At 31.2% G+C, this 27,952-nt stretch overlaps 1 protein-coding gene across 4 annotated transcripts; it reads right to left on the minus strand.

Moving 5' to 3' along the window:
* Positions 1-4,827: 4,827 nt before the first annotated feature.
* Positions 4,828-27,391, minus strand: LOC148303929 (V-type proton ATPase 116 kDa subunit a 1-like). 4 transcript variants are annotated; one of them, XM_088269108.1, is made up of 17 exons: positions 27,036-27,391; positions 24,108-24,284; positions 22,859-22,987; positions 17,653-17,741; positions 14,313-14,439; positions 13,546-13,722; positions 12,595-12,807; positions 11,372-11,522; positions 10,513-10,652; positions 10,178-10,414; positions 9,312-9,421; positions 8,657-8,805; positions 8,354-8,574; positions 7,865-7,990; positions 6,952-7,078; positions 6,156-6,288; positions 4,828-5,867 (listed from the first exon to the last, which is right to left on the minus strand). In XM_088269108.1, exons 1-17 carry the CDS (start codon positions 27,150-27,152, stop codon positions 5,762-5,764), a joined length of 2,529 nt encoding a protein of 842 aa, XP_088125234.1. In that variant the 5' UTR covers positions 27,153-27,391; the 3' UTR covers positions 4,828-5,761. The 4 variants fall into 4 exon arrangements, with proteins under 4 accessions (XP_088125234.1, XP_088125237.1, XP_088125235.1 ...); XM_088269111.1 differs by lacking the exon at positions 17,653-17,741 and adding an exon at positions 19,567-19,613; XM_088269109.1 differs by lacking the exon at positions 17,653-17,741 and adding an exon at positions 20,268-20,353.
* Positions 27,392-27,952: the final 561 nt, after the last annotated feature.

Consider the following 27,952-nt stretch of genomic DNA (forward strand, 5'->3'; position numbering starts at 1 on the left):
AGATAGTACCTCCTTTATTACAAACGTACAAACACCAAATATAACCAAAATGTATATAAATAATTTTTGTATGATAAATCAAATAAATTTAATTTCCAATTGGATTCTAGTTCGATGCATTTGTTCGTTAATTTCGAGCATCCCCTAGTATGCGTTAATAGTACAGAAAAAATGTAGTAACAAGTGTGAAGAATATTGCTTATTTACTTCGCAGGAATCTCGCTATATGTTGATTCAAACTCGCACACAAATGAGGCTCAGGGTGTAGTATGGTATATGTAGAACTTCCTAAAAATCAAATGACACGGATGTAGAAGTGATGCAAATGGCAATGCCAAAGGTTTTCATATTCCCTTTCCTATACAATGGCTTAGTTTCTGTATCACTCCTAGTTTTGCTTCAACTTTCTGGCATAAAATTAAAAGTAGAAAAAGTGAATATACAAATAATATTTTAAACATATTTTGAATAAAGTCGATTAAGATAAAAGGATCTTTTGGCCACCACAATCGACCTTCTTTTTTGCCTTTTATGAATAGGTGTAATAGCTTGTAAATAAATGATCCATATATAATCCTTTATAAATGATGCATTTACCTAGTTTCTTACCTGGGGTTTGTCATATCGCTCACTCCTTTCAAGAACGTCACAAATCAAAAATTGTCAATTTTTAGTTGTGCATGTTTTCGGAAAGCCCAGAAAATGTACTATATCCCAGTAAAAGCGGCATATTTTCAACTTAATATTTACCCGCTATAGGGCAGAAAGTGTTTTTTTTGCATTTTGAAGAAAAGGTATTGTTTAATTATTTTTTTAAATATACCAAATATTTTTCAAATGGAGAAACCTTCAGGTTTTACTTAAAAAGATCTGTTGCACAGTAAAAAGTTCAAAAAGTGGCTTGATATTTATTTTTAATACATTGTATTATATTTTTAAACTTTAAAAATGTTCTCCTGAAAAATCAAGTTTTTTTATTTATGACGTTCTTGAAAGGAGTGAGCGATATATTGTAATGGAGAATTTCTACACACTAGTTTTCTAGATCATATTCGTACATATATGCACTTATTATACATCCAAAGGATTTATGACGGTCAAGGTTATTGGCTATATGCCATGTATAAAAATGCAGTGAGCGTCAGCAGTACCTACGTAGATAAATCATTGATATATTGTTATAATCAGAATGATCATTAGTATCTAAAAATAGAATCAAGTGAATGATTATATGTACATATTGCATATAGATATTGATAGGGGTCTTTATTAATGCTTGCTGGTATTCATAATACATATTATGCAATATGAATACATTTCGTAACACGAAAAAAAAACATGGACTGCTAGTTAATCTGGAGGATATGTTAGTCATATGGCACAAACTTACTAAAATGCAGTATAATATCGATAAGCAGCTTTTGCAATTGAAAATGAGGTTATTGATACTTTGGATTTTAATAAATACAAAGAGAATGTTAAATATACTTTTATATGTACAGTAGGTATGTTAAAGTCAATAATCCTTTCAAGTGAAAATAGCCCATTCTTATACAAGATTGTCATAATTACCAGACCGAAGTGTGGGGAGTAGTTACTAATTATCTATTCTATTTTAACCCTTATCTGCACCCAATGGTTCATAAGGCACTGCATTGTAAAGAAGCAGTGTTATCTTGATTGTTAACTACACGAAGGAAAGGTGATCAGCCTTCCGCTTCAGGTACCATTCCAAGGTCCAATTAAATAAATATTTGACTGAAAAATCACAAAATATTTATTTTGACCCTCTTGGGAATCAACCCCAGGATCTCCAGCATGGTAGCCTAGCGCGCTAACCACTACACCATGGAGGCAGACATACATTATACAAATCATTACCATTGTCTCATATGTATTTCATTCTACAGTTCTGTATACTCCAAATATTGGTCTAAAAAACTTCTCAACATTTTGTTTGGAAGGTGGGGACTGACCGGAGCATTTCGTCGTAACGTAACATTTGCGGCGAGCATCCGACTTCGGATGAAGTACTCGGAACGAGCGGCGAGCAGCTCGGCTCGCTGTACTGACAATACGAATGCTCGCATCCTAACGAAATGACTCTGGTCAGTCCCCACCTTAAAGTTTATACTGTTGCTCAATTGCTTATTCAGAACTGACAATATGATCATAATGAATGTTCTGGTTTTACCCACATGATGCGGAATATATTGATAAAGTTTGGTATTATACATTAGCTACGATATCATTTTGACATTAATCTGACAAGCTTTGACGAGCTCGTTTTTGTGTTTTGTAATTTGATATTTGTATTCTTTTAGTAATACACTTAACAAGTTGTCGTCGGGACACAGCATTTGCCGTTTTTCGCGGACTGTCGGTCAACTGCGGGTCGGTCAAATGCCGTTTTTGTCGACTGTCGGTTATCGGCGGGAAACGGCAATATACGGGTTTGTTATCAGTGTGAAATAAAACGCGTTGAAGGGTAATCTGCTACCTGGGTGCTAAGCGACAGTCTGTTGACGTTATTTGAGATGCCTTGTCCGGATTGGCTAGTGTGTCGCTTGTAAAGGCATCGCCAGAAATCTAGAGTTTTTATGCGATCTCAATCTCCAGTTTAGTTTGAGTCATTTCACGTATTGGACTATTTTTCATACCGCTTGGATTGTTTTGTTTACTGTTTGGTGTTTTTTATTTGAATTTATAAGCATTGTATAGGGAATGATACCTTGGAGGGGAAGACTATTTTTAAGAGTTTACAATGCTTCTAAAATTGTGAAATACGGAATACTTAATTAAAAATTATGATTATACTTTATTTTTGATGATCAAATGTCATATATGATTTCTTTGAAAATTTCAATCGAAAATATTATTTGGTTTAGAAATTGTGTCAATTTTAAGAAAGCGATATATTTTTGCGCTAATCGCGAAAAACGTCCGCTATAGGCTACAGTCTATTGTTCGAAGCGCCCGACTACAATGTGTTAATACACAAATGTTAATAAATCCTTTGTGTATACCATAAAATAATTTTTATAGTATACACAAATCCTAAGAGGCTGATATTTGTAATTAACCTTTAGCCGCCCAGTGGTCCTTTATGGGACCGCGGGCAAATTTGCGTCGTTCAATGCCCACCGGCCCCATACAGGACCAGTGATTGACAATTACACTGCACTGATTTATGACAATAGTATCCAAAATTATTACATTACACTGATTTATGTTATTACACTGATTTATGACAATAGTATTCAAAATATGAAATAGTGTCTTTGAGATACCGATCCATCATTAAATATTCCAACAAAGTCCATGGCAGGCTTCATGACTCCCCAGTATGCAGATTTTGTATGGAGGATAACGAAACGCCAATCCACATTCTCTATAATTGTGACGCACTCGCTCGCAAACGTAGTCACATCCTTGGAGGACCTCTACTGGACTCCGAGAAGGTGAAGCTCCTACCACCAAGACAGGTCGTGAGTTACATGACTCACATAGGTCTTGGGTGTTAGCTGTAATACAGAGGGAGGTCACAATAGACCTAATATGGTCGCGGTGACATAAGGAATGCAAGATCCCTTGACGAAGTATTCGGAACATTGGCCGGAAAAACATAAGAGCAAGCTTAGGTGTCGCGTATGCTCAAATAATAATGGAATTATAAGGTCTATGTTCAAATGTAAAATAGGTCTATGCATTGACAAATATTTTCAAATTTGGCATATGAAAAAAGATGTTTAGATTAGAGTATTTTTATTTTTTTATTCTTTAACTTTAATGTGTAATTATATAACATGTGAAAAATAATGAATAAAGCTTTGTAAATTTTTTTTTTTTTTTTTTGGGTGTATAATAATTTTATTTTATTTTATTTTATTTATTTACGGTTCACAAACAATGAAAAACATATTACAATAAACGAAATACAGTGCAATACAGATAGTTTTGATGTTTTTCATCAATTACATGGGAAAAACAAAAAAAAAAATATTTTAGTGTAAATTTTCTTTTATTTTAATAATGCTTTTTATTTTACCTAAATAGGATGACCAATTTTAGAGATATAATTATTTTTATAACCGCTACGCGTAGGTAGCAAGTCACGCGAATATTTCTCATTGCACGCGGCACATGAGCGTCTAAAGGTTAAAAATCAAGTTGTGGAAAAGTGGTGTTGAATCTAGAAACTCAGTCAGCATCCGCAACACTAACCACGGGACCACAACCCAACTTGATGTCTGATGACAATATTGTTTTCGGCGTATGATTAATAATAAAATAAAATACAATTTTAATGCAGATACAACTTACAACATTTTGAGTGTGTCCAAATACTTGTTCACAAAATCTGGATTATCTCCAATTACAGGAGTTATTTTCATATTATTTTTTGACATTTCATCAAAGATGAAGAAGAATATGGAAGTCTGGGCATTTACGGGGCTTACGACCGTCATAGGCTGGTTTGAGTGATCACTTTACACACGTGTAACATTCACCAATTCTACCCATTATTGACAACCACACTACTCAAATTCTTCGAAGTTCTATATATATGAACCAATTTAGAAACTTTGTTCTTGAATCACTAGAACTTCTCTAGTGAAGTTCTAGTGATTCAAGAACAAAGTTTCTAAATTGGTTCATATATATAGAACTTCGAAGAATTTGAGTAGTGTGGTTGTCAATAATGGGTAGAATTGGTGAATGTTACACGTGTGTAAAGTGATCACTCAAACCAGCCTATGACGGTCGTAAGCCCCGTAAATGCCCAGACTTCCATATTCTTCTTCATCTTTGATGAAATGTCAAAAAATAATACAGATACAACTTTATTAATCACAATTACATACAATTTTAAGCGTGAATATTAAGAATTTGTCAAGGATAAAAGGCAAGAAAATTGTATAATTAATAAGAGGATTTCAATTCTCGTACATACCACTCATGTGTTAGGATAATGAGCATACACATTTATTTTAATTCTGATACTAATTTATGAACTTTTAACAATTATTACGATATTCTAGTATATTTGTAATAGACAATACATTATATAATTTTATTAATGCTCTAGAATTCTAAACATTCGATAGAATAAATAGATAATAGGAAAAAGGGAGATTTTTTATCAAAAAATTAAATCTTAGTTTAAAAAAATGTGTAAAAAAAATAATGGCAAGTTTTACTTTATATTTAAAATAATTTAAACAAAATGATGTAAATTTTAGTGTCTAAAGATGTCAATTACATTTTAAATCTAATATTTATAGATATTGTGTTATATGATGAACTAGAACCTTTTGAGTATTAATTGTTGGTAAATAGACAAACAGCTGAACTACACACATCTAGAATATCTAAAACAACTATTTTAAGCATTACACAGCTACTTTAACAGGGAATTCCATGCAAGCTAACTGGAAGAAAACAAATATAATATGCTTAATATTACCCAAACAACATTAGATAATACAAATGTATATCTTTGAAGGGTTCTATGTGTAATACAGTGGATATATAGCAAATTGAATTGAAAGTAAGATTTAAAAAAAGATTGTTGGAAGAAATTTTTGAGACAACACAAATAGGAAAAAATATATTTGGACATAAATTAATCAGAAGATTCATGAAATGAATTAGATACAATACACACCTTTATATTAAATACATAAAAAGTACTCTTAAAACGACAAACATTAGCTATGAGATATGGGGATACATCTAAAAATGCCAGAAGGAAATATATTTATTCTACTACAACTTCTTGTGAAGCCGCATCCAAGATAACTTCGAAAGCGAAAGGCTGGAAACTGTGTCCCTGGCCCTCATAGAACTTGCTTTGGAACTCAACCCTGAAATAAATCCATTTGTGTTAAAGTCCAGTAAAGCAAAAAAATACAATTGAAGTTAAAAATTCATCAGCAAAAAGTACTAAAAAAGACAGACACTCGATAACAAATAAAATTTTAAGGAATCCGGTTATGAATCATGGGTGGATCGTGAATTTCACACAGCATATGAAGTGATCGCTTAAACTAGCTAATAGGAGGCTGTAAATACCTAGAATTTTACATTTTTCTCTTCTCATCTTCTATGTTGACATTTCAATACAAATATTAATTTAAACAAGTTATATATACCAGTGCAAACGAAGGGTGTGGAGAAAAGCAGAGAGCCCTTCCATCAGGACGAGAATCCCCACTGTGAGCACTGCCCAGAAGGAGAATACGATCCACAGGGCAATACCTCCGAACCATCCTTCATAAACAAGACCTGTTAGAAAAACATTTCATATAGAATTAGCTATAAATAATAATTACATTGTTTATTTAATTATTTAGATATGATAAAAGTTTTAAAAATTATCAGACATTAATTGGACCAAAGTTTGTAAAATATTAAAAATGTAAAATGTTTCGAGTGAATTCTACAAAATAATTATGTTTTGCTAATTTTTGTTATAAAAACTATTGTGTGATCATGTTTCCAAAGAAATTCATAAATGGAATAAATCAATTTATATTATCGATTACTATATGAAAAAACGTACAAATTTCAACCATAAATGTCCCATATGAAGATTACTCTGGAAAACATTGTGTTAAACTTGCAACATATAAAAAACTTTCCGAAATTTTAGTAATATGGTTGTCATTATTGAGTAAAATGGTGAATGTTAAACTGCGCAATGACAAGTCGTAAGCCCTGTAATAATTGGACTTCTTCATCCATATTGAGATACATATCAATAAAAATCGTTATTTAGTTGAGTATTTTAAAAAGTGAGCACCATTTATTTACATATTTAATTATGAAAAAACAAATATATCATCGTTTGAATTAAAAAGCTTTTGGTATAAAGTTGTCTTAAAATCTCTAAACCACTATAGACATCACTAAAAATAAAAATGTAACTTTATGGATAGAAAATGTTACCATTGCGCATGACCATGTTCCACAACACTTCAGCCAACTGGGCGTGGGCAAGGGAAAGAGCCCAGAGACGAAGGTAGGAAGCTGTGTGAGATACACTTCCAAGCACATATTCGATGGTGTGGATCGCCTACAAAAATACAATACATATAAAGGCACGTAATTATCAAAATGTAGGTATCCTCAATATCACTGTGTATCCGAGGTAGCCACCCCTTATGGACCTGAAGTTTGCTACGAAATCACGTGGTTAAAGAAACACGCTTACTTTACAACAACTAGAGAATACCGTCTACCTGGGATCGCCCAGCTGTTATAATTTTAACTCTCCTTGACGATTGTTTATTCCATAATCGTTTGATTCTACTGTTATCTATAAAAAGATGACTTTTTTGTCAAATTAGTACCATTTGTTGGAACTGGGAGCAGATTAATTGAATTTCAGTGCTTAACCCTGACTTAACCTTAACTGGCTGATGAGTTTGAATGAAGATTTTTTTGGAAAAAGGGCAGGTTTTTATATTTTTGACAATGAAATATTGAATTATTGCAAGGCATTAAATAACAATATTTTCCATTTTTTATGATTTTGTATGTTTTAATTGAATTTTTGAACTAAGAGATTTTTTAAGTACTTTTAAAACTGATCTCAGTAGTTTTCCATGTAGTATTTTTAGCCCATAACTCCATTATAATCTACTACTACCACCGTTACTACGGTAAAGTCAGTCTAAGCTATTTCTTAGCCAGATTACCCATACCAAGTATGGGATAATCCACAAAGGCCAATTTTTTCCCCGTATATAGTACGGGTAAATCGAGCAAAGGGTTAATCCCATATCCGTTCATAGGTACTTAATAGATTGGTGATGAATATGAAGGTCCTAGGTTGGAATCCAGTAGTGACATTACATACCTGATGAATAAACATTTCCTGCATGTCCTCTTCATGTCCGGCCTTCTGCCCTTCAGCAGTGGGTGCAACTTGACCATTTGTTCCAACATCTCCATTCTCTCCGTTGTGCATGGGCTGATGATTCATCTACACACAACAGTATGAATTTATTGGTTTTTATACATGAGCAAGCAACCATTTTACTTAAAATTCCAAAAAATACAAATAAAAATTGTACAATATTTCATATTTATGATAAACAAAAAAAATATTTTTGAAGAATCAATTTTGGATCTTGAAATGAATTTGTTTCTAATTTTTAGTGATTTTTGGATAAATAAAATCATTAGAATTACTAGAATACAGAAATATTTTTCGAAATTCATTTATTTAAACTTACACTACACAGGGTTGATAGTATATATATTCATTCTACATATATGTAAGTATTTAACGATTTTTAACTATCAATTAACAATACTATTTATGCACTCATAAATAATCTCATACCGTTCGCTTCTTGTGTTCCTGCATGATGAAATAAGGTTTAGCAAACAGCATGATTGGCACACAAATAACTGCCACAAGCACCAAGAACTTTTGAATTCCGTTTTGGCCGGCATACATGTATACTTCGCAATGTTCCCTCTTGGGATTAGTCTTGAACAACACCATGTTAATAAACATGATGAGGATGGACGGAGCGCAGTATGGTGATGCGTGCAGGTATTCTGTAGAGGAAATATATATTTGAGGTCGTATACAGAGGACTATATGGAGGCAGAATACACTATACAATACAATGATAATTACTTTCTACTTGTGAGCCATAATGTCCAGGATTAGGTCCATAGTTCACCCATTTGATGAAGATCATCAGAACCATGTAGAAGAATAAGAAGGTCAAAAAAATCAGTTGAGGTAGAAACTGATACAATGTGTCCAAACGCTTCTTGAAATATCTACAAAGAAGAATTATAATACACATATTTAAATATAATAAACACATATGGCATTCAAAGAAACGTATTTTGCATAGAGATATTAGATTTCACAATTTTTGTGTGCTAAGTTTGGAAGAATGGTGCATTCAGAAAAACTAAAACAATGTAATAAATCATTTACGAAATTGTAGTACTTTTTTTAAACCACTTAACAGTCAAATTTTGGTGAGAAAATTTGTCGGTGCAGGAAATTTTCACCAAACAACTTGAAACAGGACTACCCGAACACTGCTCGGGTTAGTCAATAAAAACAAATACATAAATATATTTAACTCGGGCAAAAAATACCACCAAGTTGGAATATGATTTGCCAGAGCAGCACTCGTACTCTTCAGTGCAACATAAACTCCTTGCCCGAGTCACGTTCGTGCAACATAAACTCCTTGCCCGAGTCACGTTCGGGATAAACTGGCAACTGGTTAAACACTTAATTCCACGGATTTCATATAAATAATTTAACTTACAAATTGTTCCAGAGTGACAGAGATACTCCAAACAGCATGTGAATGACACCGATGATTATTGAAATCTTCATTTTGAATGCGTTTTGGAAGATGATCTTGTTTTCAGCCAACTAAAATACAAAAACAGGGTCAATCAACAGGAAAACTAAGTCATATTAGCATTGCATTATAACATATATAAATTTGTCAACAATTTCTTAACAAAGATAAACACTGATTAAAGAAAACACTTCGTTTTTTACCACTTGAGTTTTATTATAGACTACATGTTTCAGAAGTTAAACTTCCATCATTCAGGTCTGTATAATAACTAAAATATAAAGTATAAAATTGTTCTATAAATAAGGAGAGGGGAAAGTTACATAAGTTATTATATAGTTATTATAAGTTTATAGAACAATTTTATATTTTATATTTTAGTTATTATACAGACCTGAATGATGGAAGTTTAACTTCTGAAACATGTAGTCTATAATAAAACTCAAGTGGTAAAAAACGAAGTGTTTTCTTTAATCATTGTAACATGTCTTACCACAAAGTTAATGCTGAAACAATAAATAAGATAAACACTTTTTAGGGAAGTCTAAGAGATATTTAAAATTCCTATGTTAAATATGAAACCTTGTCAAATGAAATGTGCACTTAGATAAACATGAGTTTTCACAAAAAATACTCATATTGTTCAATGACAGTGCTATTTTGATTGTTAATTACAATAAGGTAAGGAGATCTGTCCTGAGATTTAAGTACCAATTGAAGTCGTTATCCCCATAAATACCTATAATTCCTTTAAAACTCCTTTGTCTGTTGAGATATTTGAAAAATGTAGGTATATTATGTAATAATAAACCTAGATGGTACATTACCTGCCAAATGGGATCCATTCCGATGGGATACGGAGTTTGATAGTAATCATCAGAATCAGGATTCAGTTGCAGTTTGCCGTTTGCCATCAATGTTGACCTGGTGTAGTTGGTTCTCCAATAAGATCCAAATATATTCAGGCTTTTGGAGAATATGTCATTGTAGATAAAACCGGTGTACATTGAAAAGATACCCATCAACAAAATGATATACCGGCCACCAAAGAAGATGTTCCAAATCTAAATGGATGATAAAATAATAAAAAAATAAGGATTAATACAATATCTAGGAAGATAATAAAGTTCATTATAAAAAATTGGCGTGGAAAAAGACTTACCTCACTATCCGATTTCTTGGCTGCTAGCGGTTTTTCTTTGATCACCATCCACAGGCCAAACAATGCCAAAATGGCTCCGTGTCCCAAGTCACCAAACATCACCGCAAACAAGAATGGAAAAGTGATGATAGTGTATGGAGCTGGAAATAAAAATATTACATTTTTAAAAGAATTTTTTAAAGAATTTTTTAATTTAATGCTCAACTCCAAGCCTGTGTGATTTTTGATATTAAGGGCCCAGTTTATTTCAATATTAAACACAAAACTTTATGAACACTCAAAAAAAGTTTTACTAAGAAAATGAATTTTCTAAAAAACTTGATAAATACGCTTTTTACTGTGAGTTTCAATTAGTGAGATTTATTTGTAAATATGACACCTAAAATGTAAAATGCCAATTTTTATACATGTACGTATTTTGATTTTAAGGTTTCATTTAAGTATGGAAAATATATATTTTTTTAAATGAAATTGTTTTAGTGTTATTCATAGAGGGTAGTGAGAGATTAAATTTAGGGAAGTTGTAAAATTAGGGTTTGTTTTAATTTTTGCCATTTATGATAACAATTTTAGAGATTTCAAACAAATAAGAAAAACATTTTTTCCCTAACGAATTATTTTTTTTTTATTAATTATGATAAAATTGGATGATGTCAATCTTAGCGACTGCCGCAATCAGACCAAACAACTGTCACAACTAATCTGAAATGCGTTAATCGGATTAACTACTCTTACCATATTTTTTTTTAAACTTTGTGAATACGGCATGTCTTTTTTTTGTTGCTTTTTCCTTATTTATTATTATTTGTATGCTGCGGATAAAATAAGGTCCCATACATAATAAATAAAACAATCCTACCTGGATTCACCTCACGGTAGGTGGCTATACCATAAGCATCGATAAGTGTTTGAAAAGCACTGGTGAATTTGTTAGTGCGGTTGTAAGTCGGCGGATCTTCAAATGTTTCCATTCTGTTCAAGATCGGTGGCACAGAACTCCCACTGCGTTCCTACAAACAAATGCAAGCAAACAAATTTATAAATGGGGGTATTCATCAAACATGTCAACAATTCATGAAATACTTGTATCTCAAGATCATCTGTTCCATCTAATACTGATAAATAATATTTAAAAATATGTATAGTAATTAATTGATGACATACTATTATTATAACAATTATTAGTATGAAAACATACATAAATTTTTACATTACACGTGTTAAACTTACTTCCAAATAGATTCCAGAGCGTTAAGTGAAAAGACCATAAAACAATTTATGGAATATTTATAGAAGTACGTAAGTAGGTATACACTAAGACCTCACTTTGTGTCATAGATACGTTCAAAAATATCGCGACGCAAATTGAAACAACGAAAAGTGAATTGCTATTTTCCATTGGAAATCATATAAACATCAAAGATAAGTTACCACATTTTTCATACAGTCCTTAAATGTTAAAAAAAGAATATTTACAAAAGTAAAACTTTGAAACAACGCTTAGTGAAACAACGCAAAGCGAGGTCTGAGTGTGCTTTGAATTGTTTGTTAATTGACTTTGAAAATTTCATTCCTCAAAACAAATTTCCATATTGAAAAGGTACATTTGCTTATATTTTTTTCAGTTAAAAATTACAATTGCTCTGAACCTGTACTGAGCAATCATAATTTTTAACTGAATAATCCACTGTGTATATTTTGCATATGGACGTCTCAATTTAAGAATTTTTAACATATTATTTATTCATTCGGCATTTACTTTGTGGAATGACATGTTGATTATTTTTTTTAAATATAACACTTGAATATACCACTTTAATGAGTTTTATTTATATATACGACTAGTTTCGAAAACTTACAGATGTTTTCATCTTCTAATTTGTACCGGAAGATGAAAACATCTGTAAGTTTTCGAAACTAGTCGTATATATATACATATAAATAAAACTCATTAAAGTGGTATATTCAAGTATTTGATTTTTAAAAAAAAATTAACATGTTTGCGGAATACAGGGATAAATGTAACCAATTTTATATAGCAAGACACTTAATTAAATCTAATACGCAGTAGTGTGTACTGACCGTTCCCCTGCGCAAAGCAAGCTGAATGGTTTCCAGGTCCAGGGCTGGTACCCAACACTCGGCGATGAGACATTTCTGAGTCACATCCAAGTTGAACAAGTTCAGAGTGTGGTATATGGCCTTTATCTTGCGCACTTTAACAAACCAGTTCTTTATGTTCTTCGCCGCAGCCACCAACACGCGATGACGATGGTCCTGAGTCTGACCAAGAACCTAAAATGCAGAAGAGAATACATTACTAAATTGTAACCTACTAGATACAGAAATATCATTTACTTGAATAGAAAAAAAGTGGCAATGAAAATTTTTAAAAACATTTGATATTTTGGATTTAAAATTGTTTACCTCTTACTTATCGATACATAACTTAAACATTCATTTTTACTTGGTAAATACCTTGGTTTACTTGGTATAATTTACTTGATATTTACCAAGTAAAAGTTAAATTAAAGATGGATAGATATTTACTAAAACAAAAAAGGGACTGCCGAATCAGTTAATGAAACAATAATTTTATTCATGAGGTGCGAATCGTCTTGGATAAACAGGAGACTTGAGTAAAGTAATATTTAAAACATCATTTAAACCCTCATTTGCACCCGATGGTGCATAGGGCACTGCATCACATAAACGCAGTGTTATCTTGATTGTTAACACATGAAGGAAAGGTTATCAGCCCTCCGCTTCAGGTACCAGTCCAGGGTAATATTGAAAAAATATTAGAGTGAAAAAATCACAATGAGAAATTTCCCCTAGGAATCGAACCTGAGACCTCCAGTACGGTACCCGAGCGTGCTGACCATTACACCACGGAGGCAGACAAATAAGCGATTTATCGTCACTTAATTATAATTGCCATATTATTTTTTTGACATCTCAAAATAGATGAAGAAGAATATGGGCATTTACGGGGCTTACAACTGTCAAAGGCTGATTTAATAAAATAATTACCGTATTCAGATCCTCAATGCGTGTCATGACTCCCATGGCCATCTCCCTCCGGTCAGCGGGGGCCTCGGGACAGGGATAGAGAGTCGCGCGGAATCCTTCGCAGATCTTCTTCACTCGAGTCTTCAGCTGGTCACCTTGGAAGAAGATGATGAACACCGACTTGAACGCCTGATCTCCCTGCAAACAAAACATTGTTAACTTTCTATCCTTGTACCACGATACTACTTGCGTATCAAAAGTGTCTCTAGAAATGCATCCAAAGTTCATAATAATTCATCATTATAATTCAGAGTTATTATTACTCTGAATTTGCCAATCACCTAATTGAAAATAATCACTCATTTGATAAAAATAAAGGTCTAAATATATTACACACATGCAATAGAGGTCTTGAATTAGATTACTTAGAAATATTTTAAATTAAAAAGGCAATTAATAAAAATTTACAATTAATAAATACAGATATAAATGATTTTTCTAAAAGTCAGTTATTAAATATGTTTCCAATCACTCATCATCCCTGATCCCACAATCAACACAAAAAAATAAAGCCACTTGAGATCTACCCAAGCTAATTTGCCTAGCTGTCAAAATATTTTGACGTTTGAAGTTACATTTTAAGAAACATTTGACGTAAATAATTGTAAATAAAATGATGCATGTAAACATGTTTTATAATATATTTTTGAGACACCGGTTTTCATGTGTACTACAGTGTGTAAAACGAAATGTAAGTTAATTATTTAAATGTGAAATTTTTAACTTACAGTTGCAGGATCTTCCAAAGGAGTTTCGATTTCAGCTTGACGTAAGAACACATTTCCTCTGCAAGCCCTCCACAACATGCGCTCAAAGGGGGGTATACGTTCACGCAATATTACACCAGCAACAAAACTACACATAAATAAAACAAAATAAGTATTTTGAATTGGTTAAACATACTCCATATAATATTCATTATCACGACCAAACCTATTCATGACAGGAACCATTTATATTTTCATAAATAGCATTTTGAAAATTGTCTTAAGAATGCCATTCTACTTTGAATCAAAAGTAGTAAAATACGATAGCAATATATTTAGATGATAATTATTTTGATTTAACTTTGTGCAAGACATTTGCTAATTTTTATTATAGGTGCAGAGTCTCATGCAAAATTTAATGATTATACAAACAATTACATCAGGCAAACTAGGTTTTTAATTTGACTTAACACATGTCTTCTGCTCTATCATATGCAAAATTAAAAACTGATAATTAATATTCACTTTTATGTCATAGTAAACGTTCTGAAAGATTTGGCGTTGTTAAAATATTTTTCATCCCTGCTAAATATCAATTCGAGAATTGCACAGAACTTCAATTCACCTTCTTGATTTACATGGTGTGAGATAGCATACGAGTCCACAGGAATACTTTGTTATGGATATTGGCCGAGATACTGAACATACTGCAATATCATATGAATAACAACTTTTTTTTTTACTAGCCACGTGCTTTCGTTCCAAAGGTTGACAAAATTTCAACTGTAATAGTAGATAAGTAGAGTTGCGAGCATGTAATAATACTGGCTAATACGGCTGTCCAAACTTAAAACACAGTAAGGGAATTTTTTTTTGTAGTACGTTTTTTTTTCAATTTTGGACTAAATAGAATCTACTTAGTCCAAAAATGCAAAAAAAAATGTACTGCAAAAAAAAGTACCTTACTGTGTTTTGAGTTTGGACAGCCGAATAGCTACTGTATACAAAGTTAATCAATAAAGGTCAGTTGTCTATAAAGTCAGTATTCTAATATTCTCTTACTAACTCGCACCATGTAAACCGGCCTTTATATATACATGAAACCTGGTGCATGTAAAACACTTATTTTTTCCTTAAGCAAAAGGTTAACATATAGGTGGTGAAATAATCAAGGGCAGGGAAATATTATATGTATGTATATACACATAGATAATGCGAGGTTATTTTGAAGGAAAAGTATTTTACATTTCTCGAGAATTATATAATGTAAAAACATAAATATGACATGCTTATTATAAATATGTACTGCAGCCATACTGTGACGCATAAACTTGTTAATAACAATCATGATAATGAGTTCAATAGCGTATGCATCATGTTAAAATATTCCATATAAATAATATGTAGGCACACACATAATATAATGCGATCCTAATGCTTATTATAAATCTGATGTCCCTAATAGTCATTAAGAAAGTATGGCATGCATTAACACAATAAATGTATATAGAAATATAAAAGGGATAAGATAAACACATAAATATATTCAGTGATACAGTGTTAAATGTTCATGTGTAAAAGTAGTGTCTGAAGAACAGAAATAATGTTTTTTGTATATTAAACTTTGTAGTGTGGTAATATAACACTCTCCTTATCATTCATCATTCACTTTGTGTAATACCACTTTAAAAAACATTACTTCGTGACTACCAGTTTCAGAATAATCATTCCATCATCAGGTCAAATGTAGATTAAAATGAAATTGTTACGGTCTGACATTTATACAAAAATTGACATTTTATCTGTTGTTGCTGCTTTTTGTGTCATTTGGCTTTTGAGTCACATTCAAGACTTTGTGGATATTTAACTTTTAAATACATATGTGTGTAGTGTTTTTCAAAATTTTATTATTATAAATAATATTATTTTCTGGGTTTCATAATCATTTTATTGTACTTTTCAACAATGCTATACAGCTTTATCATACATCCGGATATACTTTGAATTTTGTGCCACAGGTTTTCAACCGTCTAAGTCATATTTTCTAGTACAAAGTGCATAGATAAAACCATCAGATAACAGAACAGAAAAATAATTTTAATACTGCTTGATTTATTTTGAGAAAATCATCTACCCTAGGATGAAAGATTTAGTTAACTGACACAAATATGTTTTTTACTGTTATTGCTCTTTTTGTGTCGGCTGACTTTTCGGTCACATGAAAGACTTTATAGATTTGTATTAATTTAAAATCAAACACAGGTTTTTGAGTCTACTAAGTTGTATTTTATTAACAAAAACACATAAAAAATTATATTGTGACAATTGTTTCGCCTTGTTAGGGCATTATCAAACGAATGACATTCGTTTGATAATGCCCTAACAAGGCGAAACAATTGTCACAATATAATTTTTTATGTGTTTTTGTTAATAAAATACAACTTAGTAGACTCAAAAATCTGTGTTTGATTTTAAATTAATACATAAATTAAAATGGAGTTCTACAAATTAAACGCCAAATCAATAAATAAATAGACTTTATAGATATTTAACATTTATATATGTATTAAAAGTGTATTAATTTGAGAATTCAGTAAGAGTGGGGTATAAAAGGAAAAGTGCCACTGTTTAATAACTATGCAATAAATATCTTCTAGCTAGTGATTGATTATTGTAAAATTTATATAAACATCCTAAATTCTATTTTAATCGGTAAATCACAGAAAAAAAGGTTCATTTTATAGAAAATTAGTAATACAAAATACACATTTTTTGCTACATAAATGGAAATACTAACTGGCGTATTAGAAAAACATTGTAAGTATTTTCAGTTTCTTTTTTTTTTTGGAAAAGGATGATCATTTTCATTTCTCAGAGTAAACTAAACACCAACAATCAAAATGTTTGTGAAAGGTTTACCATTACACATCTTGAATTTAAATCTCTTCAATAATAATACTAATGAGATAATACAAAAATGGAAAAAAAAATATTTTGAACGAGTTAGTATTAATTGAATATTAAGTTTCAATTAGAATTTTAAAAATCTATAGTCAAGAACAGGTTTTTATTTATTAACTGTTTGATTATTGCTATATTTTACTATTGCGAAGCGGCACTATTGCTTTTATACCTTTTGAGTGTATTCAGAAAAGCATAAATATTTCATATTTATACATATTTTTTTAAATCACACAGATAAAAAGTACATTGAACAGTGATATATTTATAAAGCAAAGTTTGCAAATATGTATATGATGATTCCATGCAATGTATAATGAAGGGTGTTAGAGAGCGGTATGAGGTTTGTGGTGCGCGGTGTGGTGCTAAAGCGGTGCGGTGCGGTGCAGTGCGTACATACCCCAACTGGACCTGGGCGAAGTTTCTGTGTGTGTCTTCACTAATCAAGGCGCGGGTCATAGACTCGGTGGAGTGGAGCCCACCCTCTTGCTGACACACACAACACAAACAAGTATTACAACAGGAACCCCACACAATCCAGACCTATCGGTTCGAGTTCTTTGTCTCGGAGAGGTCCTCGAACCGGATAGAAAGTATACCAAAAACCCACATACCTCGTAAAAACAACGTAACGTAAGAAAAGCGACAAGGGACTCGGAACACAAATGAAATATTGTTTAAATTATTGTCTAATGCGCCATAGTACAGTGGAGTCACCATTGTTACCTAACTGATAATGTTATTAGCGGATCGAAAAACCAGTAACTAATTGTTACGAAATTCAAACAACCAATAAGCAAAAAATAAAAAAAACAAGTCACAAAACAAGCCTTCTAAAAGTACCTTACGAATTAAAAGTAAATAGTTTTATTAGATATCAATTGATAGTTTAGTAAAAATAATAAATTGCTGAAAATTATGGATTATGTTAAATATGTAGTAAAGTGAAGCACATCACATTATACAGGACAAACTTCATAAAATACTATCGAAGGTATTGAAAGCGAAGATACCAAACTCCCAACCAATCGGTTTTGAGGCAACTACCTTTTCTGTATCCTGTTTATATTCTAATACTCACTCCCTTTTAAACAGTTTTCGGTAGTAGATCTCGTAGAGAAATAGCTCAAAGATGGTTTATTGGGGGACTGCTATATTTGCTATGAATACCCTCAATTATGACAAACATACCTTAAACTATTCACTAAACAGTCGGGTACATAATTATGACAGTTACACACAATGTCGATCTTTTATAAAAAATGTACAAAATTAGATATATCACATAAATTAATAATTACTTAGTAAATGAGAAGAAAATGGGTAACTCTTCATGAAGTAAATCTTTATAATAAAAGTCACACAATATAAGAGGATTTACATACAAAACTTGTTTTTTGTCAAACTACAGGTAGGATTATTTCTGAAATAGCATGCATTCTACATTATGTATAATTATTGATTAGTTTGGACAAAATAATATTCACAGTAGACATAATAAGCACAGGGGAGTAATATGTTTAAAGCATTGGAGAAATCTAGTGACTACATATTTATATGTATATTATTATATTCACACAGTAAGCGATACGATAAACTCCTAATGATTTTGTTTGGGACATCAGTTTGTTGCATTATACCTGAATAAATTAACATAATACATATCTATCAATGTTATTACTCATCACCAAGCCTTAGTAGAAAAATGCACACTCAGGCAAAACACGCAACACGTTGTCAACAAAAATTGACTAGTTATTTCTTAAATCATAATAAGAAGTTAGTTCCGTCTCAATAAACCTTCAAAATCTCATAGCAATTAATGTATAAAGCTAAGGTTGTATTTGTTGGTTAGTAATAACAAAAAAAGTTTAAGAGGATTGGATAAAAAGGTAGTTAATAATACATAATTACTTTTTGAGAGTGGATTACGTAAGAAAATGATTATTACAGATAAGTACAATATATCATTTTAATGAGCAAAATTGTATACATCTTGAACAAAAAATGGCTGTTGCCTAAAAAACCGGTTATCAAGGTCAGCTTAACCACTACCTACTGTGAATTCAATTATACTTCACAACTTCAATCAAGAAGTGAAGGGATAAAAAGAGCTGCTCAATAAAACGAAAATTGGTATTGTATTATAAAGTTTTGTATGTATTAAAAACACAAATACTATGACTACTACAAAACCAAGCTGGAATTTCATTTCACTCAGAATTTGAGACTCGTTGGAATGCTTCTGCACAAGTGGAGTGATTTTGAAAGAAATGTAAATGGGAAGGGGGTAATGGCTGCTCTATTATCTTGCCTGAGTGGAGTTCTGTACTGGCCCGTCTCAGCGTCGCAGTATAACCGCTGTAAAAACAACCATACAACCAGTGACACATACTTCTGCCATTTCCATCCTTACAAATTAACAATTACGTATCGCTCGACTAATAAATTAACCCAAAACAAATTCCTATCGCAAATGTCATTTGCATTATGGTTATCAATCAAACATTGTCATTTTACTTTCCCAAATGAACATCTGTTGGTGAATGAAGAATCAACTCCCGAGCACAATGTTTCATTATTATTATTATTACTATTTGGCTATTGACAACAAAGACTTTTAATCTTGAATCGAATTCGAGTATGAAAATTCGATTATCGTAAGAAATAGAATAGAAAACATTATCCTTGTTTTTTAATATATGTATTATATTTTAATACAATACAATCATCTTATATATATATTTTTTTAAAATCATATATAACATTACCGCCTTTGTTGATCATAATAACCTCAAGAATTTAATATGTTTGTGTATAATGATAATTTAGATACTGATTTATTCCATCATATTACTATAGCAATGACATAATACGATTAATATGGCCATTGGCAAAGGTCCAGTTTGCAAAGAGAACTGATAGTGGGTAAAAACAGACAAGTAAGAGTAGATGGTCACTGAAGTATAGCCGGCCTGCAGAATAAGGAAGCAGAGGTGATGTTAGTTGGCATACCCCAGTTTCAGGGCCTGCCCTCCGGCACGAAGTCCCTCTTCCCCCAGTAACGTTACTTGCTCTTCCTCCCGGGACGGGTCGGCCATCTTAAGAAATAATTTCATTTCACTTTATCCAAATTTCAAAATGAATAAAACATTTTTAAGCGCAAATATTCCAGCCGGCGAAGAGTACATTTTTTCAAGATCAACAGTCTGGAAACTAATATTACAACAGAGTGTACCGAAGTCAGCATGTATCAAAGTCAATACTTACATTTTATGTGCGTGTTTTATTTCTACTACTTAATCAGAAAGTACACAGTACATTTGTATAATAAGACTACACATTGGATTATGTAAACAGCATTTAATTATTAGCTCAAGCTAAAAACATTAACAGAAAATCAAACTAATTTTATATCAAATGGTAATTAACTCACTCAAAAATGCTCATAACACGATCAGTCAATTAAATGGAGACCCCAGTTAGACGTTTTATATGTTGCAAAATAATATATTTTATATGTATACAGGAACTATGCACCAAAATTAAAATGTAAGTTCACATTCCTAACCTAATATGACAAATAGGTGAGTTATGTCAGAAGTGAATAAGAAAAAAAAAAAAATGTTTCACTACAAAGTACAACATACAGATTTGAATATTAATATAAGAAAAATATGGAGATTATTAAGAAAATAATAAGAATTACACTACTTAAAATTTCAATATAATCAGACAAAAAAGGGGATTTTTTATTGAAAGTGCTTTTCTATTCTGTGAAGATAATATTTAATATTACTGTTGTGCCATAGAGAGCCTAAACAGCAGTAAGAGCATGTATTAAACATTTCAGAAGGAATGCAAAGATCTCTACAAAGTAAACATATACAATATTGCCATTATTTTTGGGATCTTTGTTTGTACAGCCCCTCATATTCCTATCCCAAATACCTATTATATTATCTTAATGCGCTTTAGGCTTTGCATGGCAGTGTTATCATCAATGTCGGGTTGTGGTCCCGTGGTAAGCGTTGCGGACTCTTAAGTCAAGAGTTTCTCGGTTCGAACCCACTCTACCACAATTTGATAAGTATTTCTAATAATGAGCCGCTAAAGCTCACAGAAATAGTATGAAATTGAAATTTTAAATAAAAACACAAATCTCTTTAAAAAAAAATATTATAAAAAAAATGTAATATTTTTATGTAGAATTGGATAGTCTTATAGTATAAATTCTAATACAACTCACAATATAAATTTATTTAAGTACATAATAAATTATTTATAAATAAATTTTTATTGATCGTCATTTTTTTTAGTTGCCCTATCTACTATATATTTGGGAGTTCCTGTATAAATATAAATGAATGTAATACAAAAACAATATTTCATAAGAACATTTTTTTTAAATGATATACGTCTACAAAACCCTATTTTATAAAATCACAAAATAAATAATCTTTTGAAAAAAAACCAAAAGGCATGTATAAATTAAAGATATTTTATTGGAAAATGAAAAAACGTAAAGTGATAAATATTTTAGTTGGATAAATAAAGTGGCAAGAAACATTCAACATCTTGTACAAATATTATAACTTATCTGCAAATATTTTATTAAAAGCATTAGGTAAATCAGCTGAGATAATCCGTTATTGGTTAAATATTAAGAGCTGGGGGAAAGCCCTTCCAGATGATTGAGATAAAACCAAACTACATATTGCTTTTATTTACCCGCTCAATTATACTCACACAAAGGTAACTAGATGGGAGGGCAAAGTGGTACAAGACGGTGAATAGTCGTTCATTACCGAAGCACCCACAGATTGATCCTATTTTATATTCATACTGTTATGTTAGCTAATAATTAGACAATTCCATGAGCTATCACGAACCATACGGGCCCCGCTCACATATTCATCAAAATAATTACATAATGTACATAATTTCGACACATGCATTCGATTAGAGGAAAACAATTTACAGTAGATTTTTCATATGAATATTTATTATAATATCATTGGTAAGCTCTCGGTGAAGTATTGAAGTCCAAAAAAAATAATCACACAGTATCTAACTAAATCCCACTAATCCACCACAAAATCAATTCATCATAAAATATATTAATAATTTAAGTTAATATTTTAGATAAAAACTTCTTTGTCGAGATTGGCGAAGATAAGTAACGGAGTTAATGTTTTAACTTGTCTGTATTATATCCACTGTGATGGATTGGGTAAACTCTTCTAAAAATGTATTTCCAAAGTATATACATACTTATATCATGATAATAAAACTGAAATAATATTTTAAACCTAAATTATTACATTTTACTCATAATTTGAGATGTAAAATAGGTCCAGTGTAGATTTTTAAGATACTGAGATACAGACAGCTAACTTTCTGTATATTTAAAAAAATATATTTACTCAATGTAACCATGTAAAAATAAAATCTGATAGAATTACATGTTTTACTTTTTCTCCATCCATTAATATTTCACAATTTTAGTTTTAAAAAAATTGGATTCATTTTATTTACAAAAATATAACGAATAAATTCAATCATGTTACAAAGTCTCTGAAAACATTGAATAAATAAAAACCTACCTCATCGAAGAACACTTGAGTTTTACGCAAAATGTGCTTCAACTCGGTTAGCTCGAGAAAATTCCTCTTCAGCGCTTCGGCATTCTGATTGACTTCGCGCAACTCATTTTCAAGTTTCTCAAACGTTGCCTATAAAATAAAGTGCAAATATTTAATGGTTCAAGCGTCACTTCTAAAAGTAAACATTTCAATTGTGTCAGGTGTTCGTAGCAAGCTATAACGTGAGAACATTAAAATTAATTCGTCAGAACTAATTTATGTGGCCAAGAAATCATTGTACTATGTATTTGCGCACAAATAGATTGTACTGAAATCTGGCTTTGCAACTCGTGGTCAGGTGAGATTTTTACAAATGGTTACTTATAAAACAACCAGTCTTATCCAGATGCCAACATTTTTTACTATTTAAAACAAACTTTTACATAGGTACACTAATTAATTGAAGTGTATGAAAATACTAATGTGTATAGGCCCAAATTGATAGCGATGGTGACAAAATTTTAAAAAATGTAGAAATTTATACTTTTTTCAATATTTTTACTCACAAATTTATTCATGGGATAATGGTATAAAATAATGATCCCACGAAATCACAAAATGAAATTAAAAACAATGTAATGAAGTAAGGAATTTGAAAAAAATATGCGTGGTAAAAAAATATATTTTGGTGAAACTTGTATGAAATGTGTTAAAAAATATTTTGTTTTAAGATTTACTGTTTGTAAATATGTGACATCACATGTGTCCCACTTTCAATACATTTACACCACTTGGATACCTGTATCTACAAAAGATTCAAGAACTTATACTTCTAAGTCAGTTTCAGTAGACTTCCAAAGCAGCATTCCCTTTTGACATATCGCTAACTCCTTTCAACAACGTCATATATCAAAAATTGTCAATTTTCAGTTGTGCAATTTTGAAGAAAAGGTATGGTTTAATTATTTTTTTAAATATACTAAATATTTTTTCAAACGGAGAAAAAACATTCAGGTTTTACCTAAAAAGATCTGTTGCACAGTAAAAATTTTAATGACATTGTTGAAAGGAGTGCGCGATATGTGACTCAAATTAGTTTAGACTGGCTTGTCTAGTCCATTTTCATAAAAATATTATGGTAAATAAGTGAATAGTTATATTGATAACAATATATTTAATGTGTAATGCAAACATAGTATATAAATCCCAAAATAATATTATTAGCAAGTTTTAGAAATGCCATTGCGATTCTTCCATGACAGGATCTTACCTCAAGATCAATCATTTCTCGAGGTTGTGGAGCTTCGGGACTCTCTCCAGTATCCAACATGGGGATACCATCCTTCCTGATCTCCTTCTCCAAGTAACGGAGTTTGCGCTCCATCTCGTCACACCTCCGAACTTCGTTGACGAATTTGCGTTGAAAGGCATTGACATCGGGATTGAGCTAAAATTATATTTTAAACTCTAATAACATCACTTTATGATGCAGAATAGACAATCATTTGAGACTTTTATTCTTTTTTCCCTAAAAATCTTAGGAAAATTTAGAAAAAGCATCATTCTTTTTTTAAAAAACATTTATAAGTAAAATTTGTGATAAATAAAATATGAATTTGCTAGACTAAAAATTATTTGTCGGCTGTATTAGAATGGGATTTGCTTAACTAAATTAGCTTATTTAAAAGTCTCTTGGGTTTGGTCGTATTTATTATTTAGAAAAAACAATTTTCACCTAATATTTTTAACAAGTGTATTAAAAACAATATGCTACCTTTGTCCGATTCTGAATTATAATAAAGCAATTCCGTTTTTAAGTATAAGACTTAAATCTTAAGAAGACTTTATTACATTTAAAATTACGCACTTTTGTAAGATGACCGAGTAATTACTGGACTACATTTTTTTTCGGGATATATTTACATAACTCTCAGGTATCATTAAAGAGTACCCACTACATAAACAAAGCAGACTCGAAGTCGACTAGGAAGTAGATAATCGGGGAATTTTTTTATTTAATAAATTAGTGAAAAGGTAGTTGAAAACTAAAGAAAGTAAAAATATTACATATGTCTATGGTCAAACCCATTTAAAAAAAAAAGGAATAACCCGCAAAGTCTCTACATTTAGAGGCTTGTCTGCAGGTAGGATAAGATAAGTAAGGTAAGGAAGGTAAATGTGAAAAATATTTTACTAACACCCAGACCAATCGAAAATAAATCTTTCTCAAATTTATTTTGCTTTGCTTTCTTGATGGGAATCTAACCCGCAGCGCCAGTTTCGAAGTCGAGTGTCTACCCAAATATGCCACGGCACCTGTCACATGATTATGTACATCAACTATCATTGTCATATCCTAAAAACTATTTTATTTATTGTTTCGGCATTCACTTTGTGGTAAGGCATGATGAAATTTTGAACGAACAACACTTGTTTCTTACCATTTACTTTTAGACCTGAAGATGGAAGCATAGCTTCCGAAACTAGTCGTCATAAAATAAAGTCATATGGTAAAATAAACACGTGTTTTTCATTTAAAAATTTCTAAAAACTAACTAACATTTTCTTATTATTTTTTGACATCTCATCAAAGATGAAGAATAATATGGAAGTCTGAGTATTTACGGGGCTTACGACCGTCATAGGCTGGTTTAAGTGATCACTTTACACACGTGTAACATTCACCAATTCTACCCATTATTGACAACCACACTACTCAAATTCTTGGAAGTTCTATATATATGAACCGATTTAGAAACCTTGTTCATGAATCACTAAAACTTCACTAGAGACATCTATTGGTGAGATGTAAAGAAGCTTTTTTATTAAGCAGAAACTCTTATATTAGTATGTGAGATCCGAATCCCGGATTATAACATTTTCTAACTAATCTAACATTTGTATTATTATTTTAGGTTTCACTTTGTTTTTCAGGCGGGATCAACCTTATTTATTGTAATTTTTGTACATTTTTCAATATTCTCAGATTAACCGGGAAGTTTATTTAACTTCCATCCCAGTAAATCAAAAGTGTGTTGAACATTATACCTATGTATGTAAATTTGGGTCCACTATTACCTTCACTTGTTTAATAGGTTGCCAAACAGTTAATTATGTATTCACTGCGAGTTGCACGAGCTTAGATTACAAACATACAAAAGGATAAAAGAGAGTCATTTAAATGTACCTACTTATAAAGTGAAAGTTTTGCATTTGGATGAATATATCTGCCAAGAATTCATATTGTACTTAAGTTACGGAATACATATCAGAATATTTTTTGTTTGAATAAAAAGTAGTTGATGACATACCTAACGTGACCATTTATTTTTGTCCTCAAAACGGGACATCTACCAATTTTTACGCAATGGTATGTATTTTCGGGACACATATTTTTTCATAGTTTTTATGTATCAATAAAAAAAAAAGGAATTTTGACAAAGAAAATAAGAAGAATAAATAATATAAATATGAAAAAATTATATTGTTCAGGCTCTCTAAAGACGGAATGGTCCCGTTCAAAACGGGACCTATGGTCACTTTAGACATACCCCATATTGTAAATTCACAATTAAACTGAAAATGTCCCATTTAAGTATACAAAAATCAAATAAATTAATTTGTTTCTTTGGAAAAATTTACATTTATCCAATGCATTATTTAAGAAGTTGCATTATTTGTATGTAAAAAAATTATCATATATGAACCTAAACAACAGGAACTAGACAACCTATCCCAGATTCCCTCAACTCCCTGTGACGTCAAGTTTCCAGAAAAGGGGAGGATAGAAAGTCAGATTCATTTGTTTTTTTTAGTAAAATATTATGAGGAAGTATATTGATATATATATTTTTTTCGCATACAGGATACGCTATTGTATATAGTTGATAGTTGATTTCAAATGTACAAAACGAATATTTAGTATTAATTCATTACTTTGTATTATTGAGAAAAAGAAAATAAAACAAAAAAAGAAATATCTGCCTAATCTAAAGAAGCGTCCAGACTCGTATTTTTTACTTTATTTTGTAAAATTATATATGTTGATATAATTAACTCAATCAATAGGATGTGTCATTGACACTGGCTCTTTGTTGAAAAGTACAATCGACAACACATTATGCGGGTATCATGAAGCATACTATTAAGAATGCAATTAACGTTTGATTGTAAATAGTGAATAAAATTTAATACTCACGTCTCTAAATTGCACGAGACCAAGTTCACCCAGCTCGGAAACGCAGGCATATGCAGCTTCACTTTGCAAAAATAATTGACATAGTGTCATTTCCTCGCTTCTAAAAAGCGACCCCATTTTTGATATTTATTCACTCGGCGTTAAAAAAAATTGCGTATCCGAATGTTACAACTTTGCACGAGTATTATTCAATACTTGTCCTTAAAATCGATTGCCACGAAGCGCGGCAAGAAAACCAATGAAAGAACAAAAACTAGACTCAACCGCGCATACTCGAGCCCAGAGAATTCACAGTCGAGGAGTAGGAGGAGGAGAAACCCGGCTGACGTCAAAATTTCTGTGAAAACTCGCGAAACAGAGCAAAAAATCACTAATCGGAACTACAGAAATCATGTGTACCATCTCAAAAAATTTAATTAAACTCGCTGCATTTTACCAACATTACCAACGTAATTTTTACTTGGTCGAGTACGTTCCAAAATTTAAAGAGATTGTTTTGACAAAATAACTCAAAGATATTTAATATAAAAATCCTGTGATTTTTTCGCTAAATGGTGTTTCGTGCATTATACATTACCTAAGCTTTATCGTATTTTGTTTCTATATTCTATCGATTTTTTTATTCTTCTTGATTGTATTCCTCATTCATTATAATTGTGACGTCCGAATAATCTCAAAAGTGTCATATTACTTTATTTTTCCCTATTCGAGAAATAAGCCGAATTGAATTCCTTTTAGATACATCTAATATATGTGTGTGGCGATATTTAAATACCTATGTCTTTGAATCACCCATATTCAGCAAATTAATACTCCCATCAACTATTCATGTTATACTCTCATGTTATACTCTATTCATGTTATAGCTCGCAATCAACTGTATTATTTCTCGCTTCTTCAATTAAAGGCACATGGTA

Source organism: Brachycentrus maculatus, unplaced genomic scaffold (assembly GCF_059751285.1).
Source record: "Brachycentrus maculatus isolate JH-2025_06_01 unplaced genomic scaffold, ASM5975128v1 h1tg000339l, whole genome shotgun sequence".
In the NCBI taxonomy this organism is placed as follows: domain Eukaryota; kingdom Metazoa; phylum Arthropoda; class Insecta; order Trichoptera; family Brachycentridae; genus Brachycentrus; species Brachycentrus maculatus.

What these genes read in the sequence shown, in the direction of transcription:
- LOC148303929 (XM_088269108.1), bottom strand. Translation starts at nt 27,152, where the DNA reads ATGGGGTCGCTTTTTAGAAGCGAGGAAATGACACTATGTCAATTATTT. An exon ending in AGGAACACAAGAAGCGAACG is followed by an intron (nt 7,991 to 8,353) that starts GTATGAGATTAT and finishes TGTTGTGTGTAG; the next exon opens with ATGAATCATCAGCCCATGCA. An exon ending in CACACCCTTCGTTTGCACTG is followed by an intron (nt 5,868 to 6,155) that starts GTATATATAACT and finishes GATTTATTTCAG; the next exon opens with GGTTGAGTTCCAAAGCAAGT.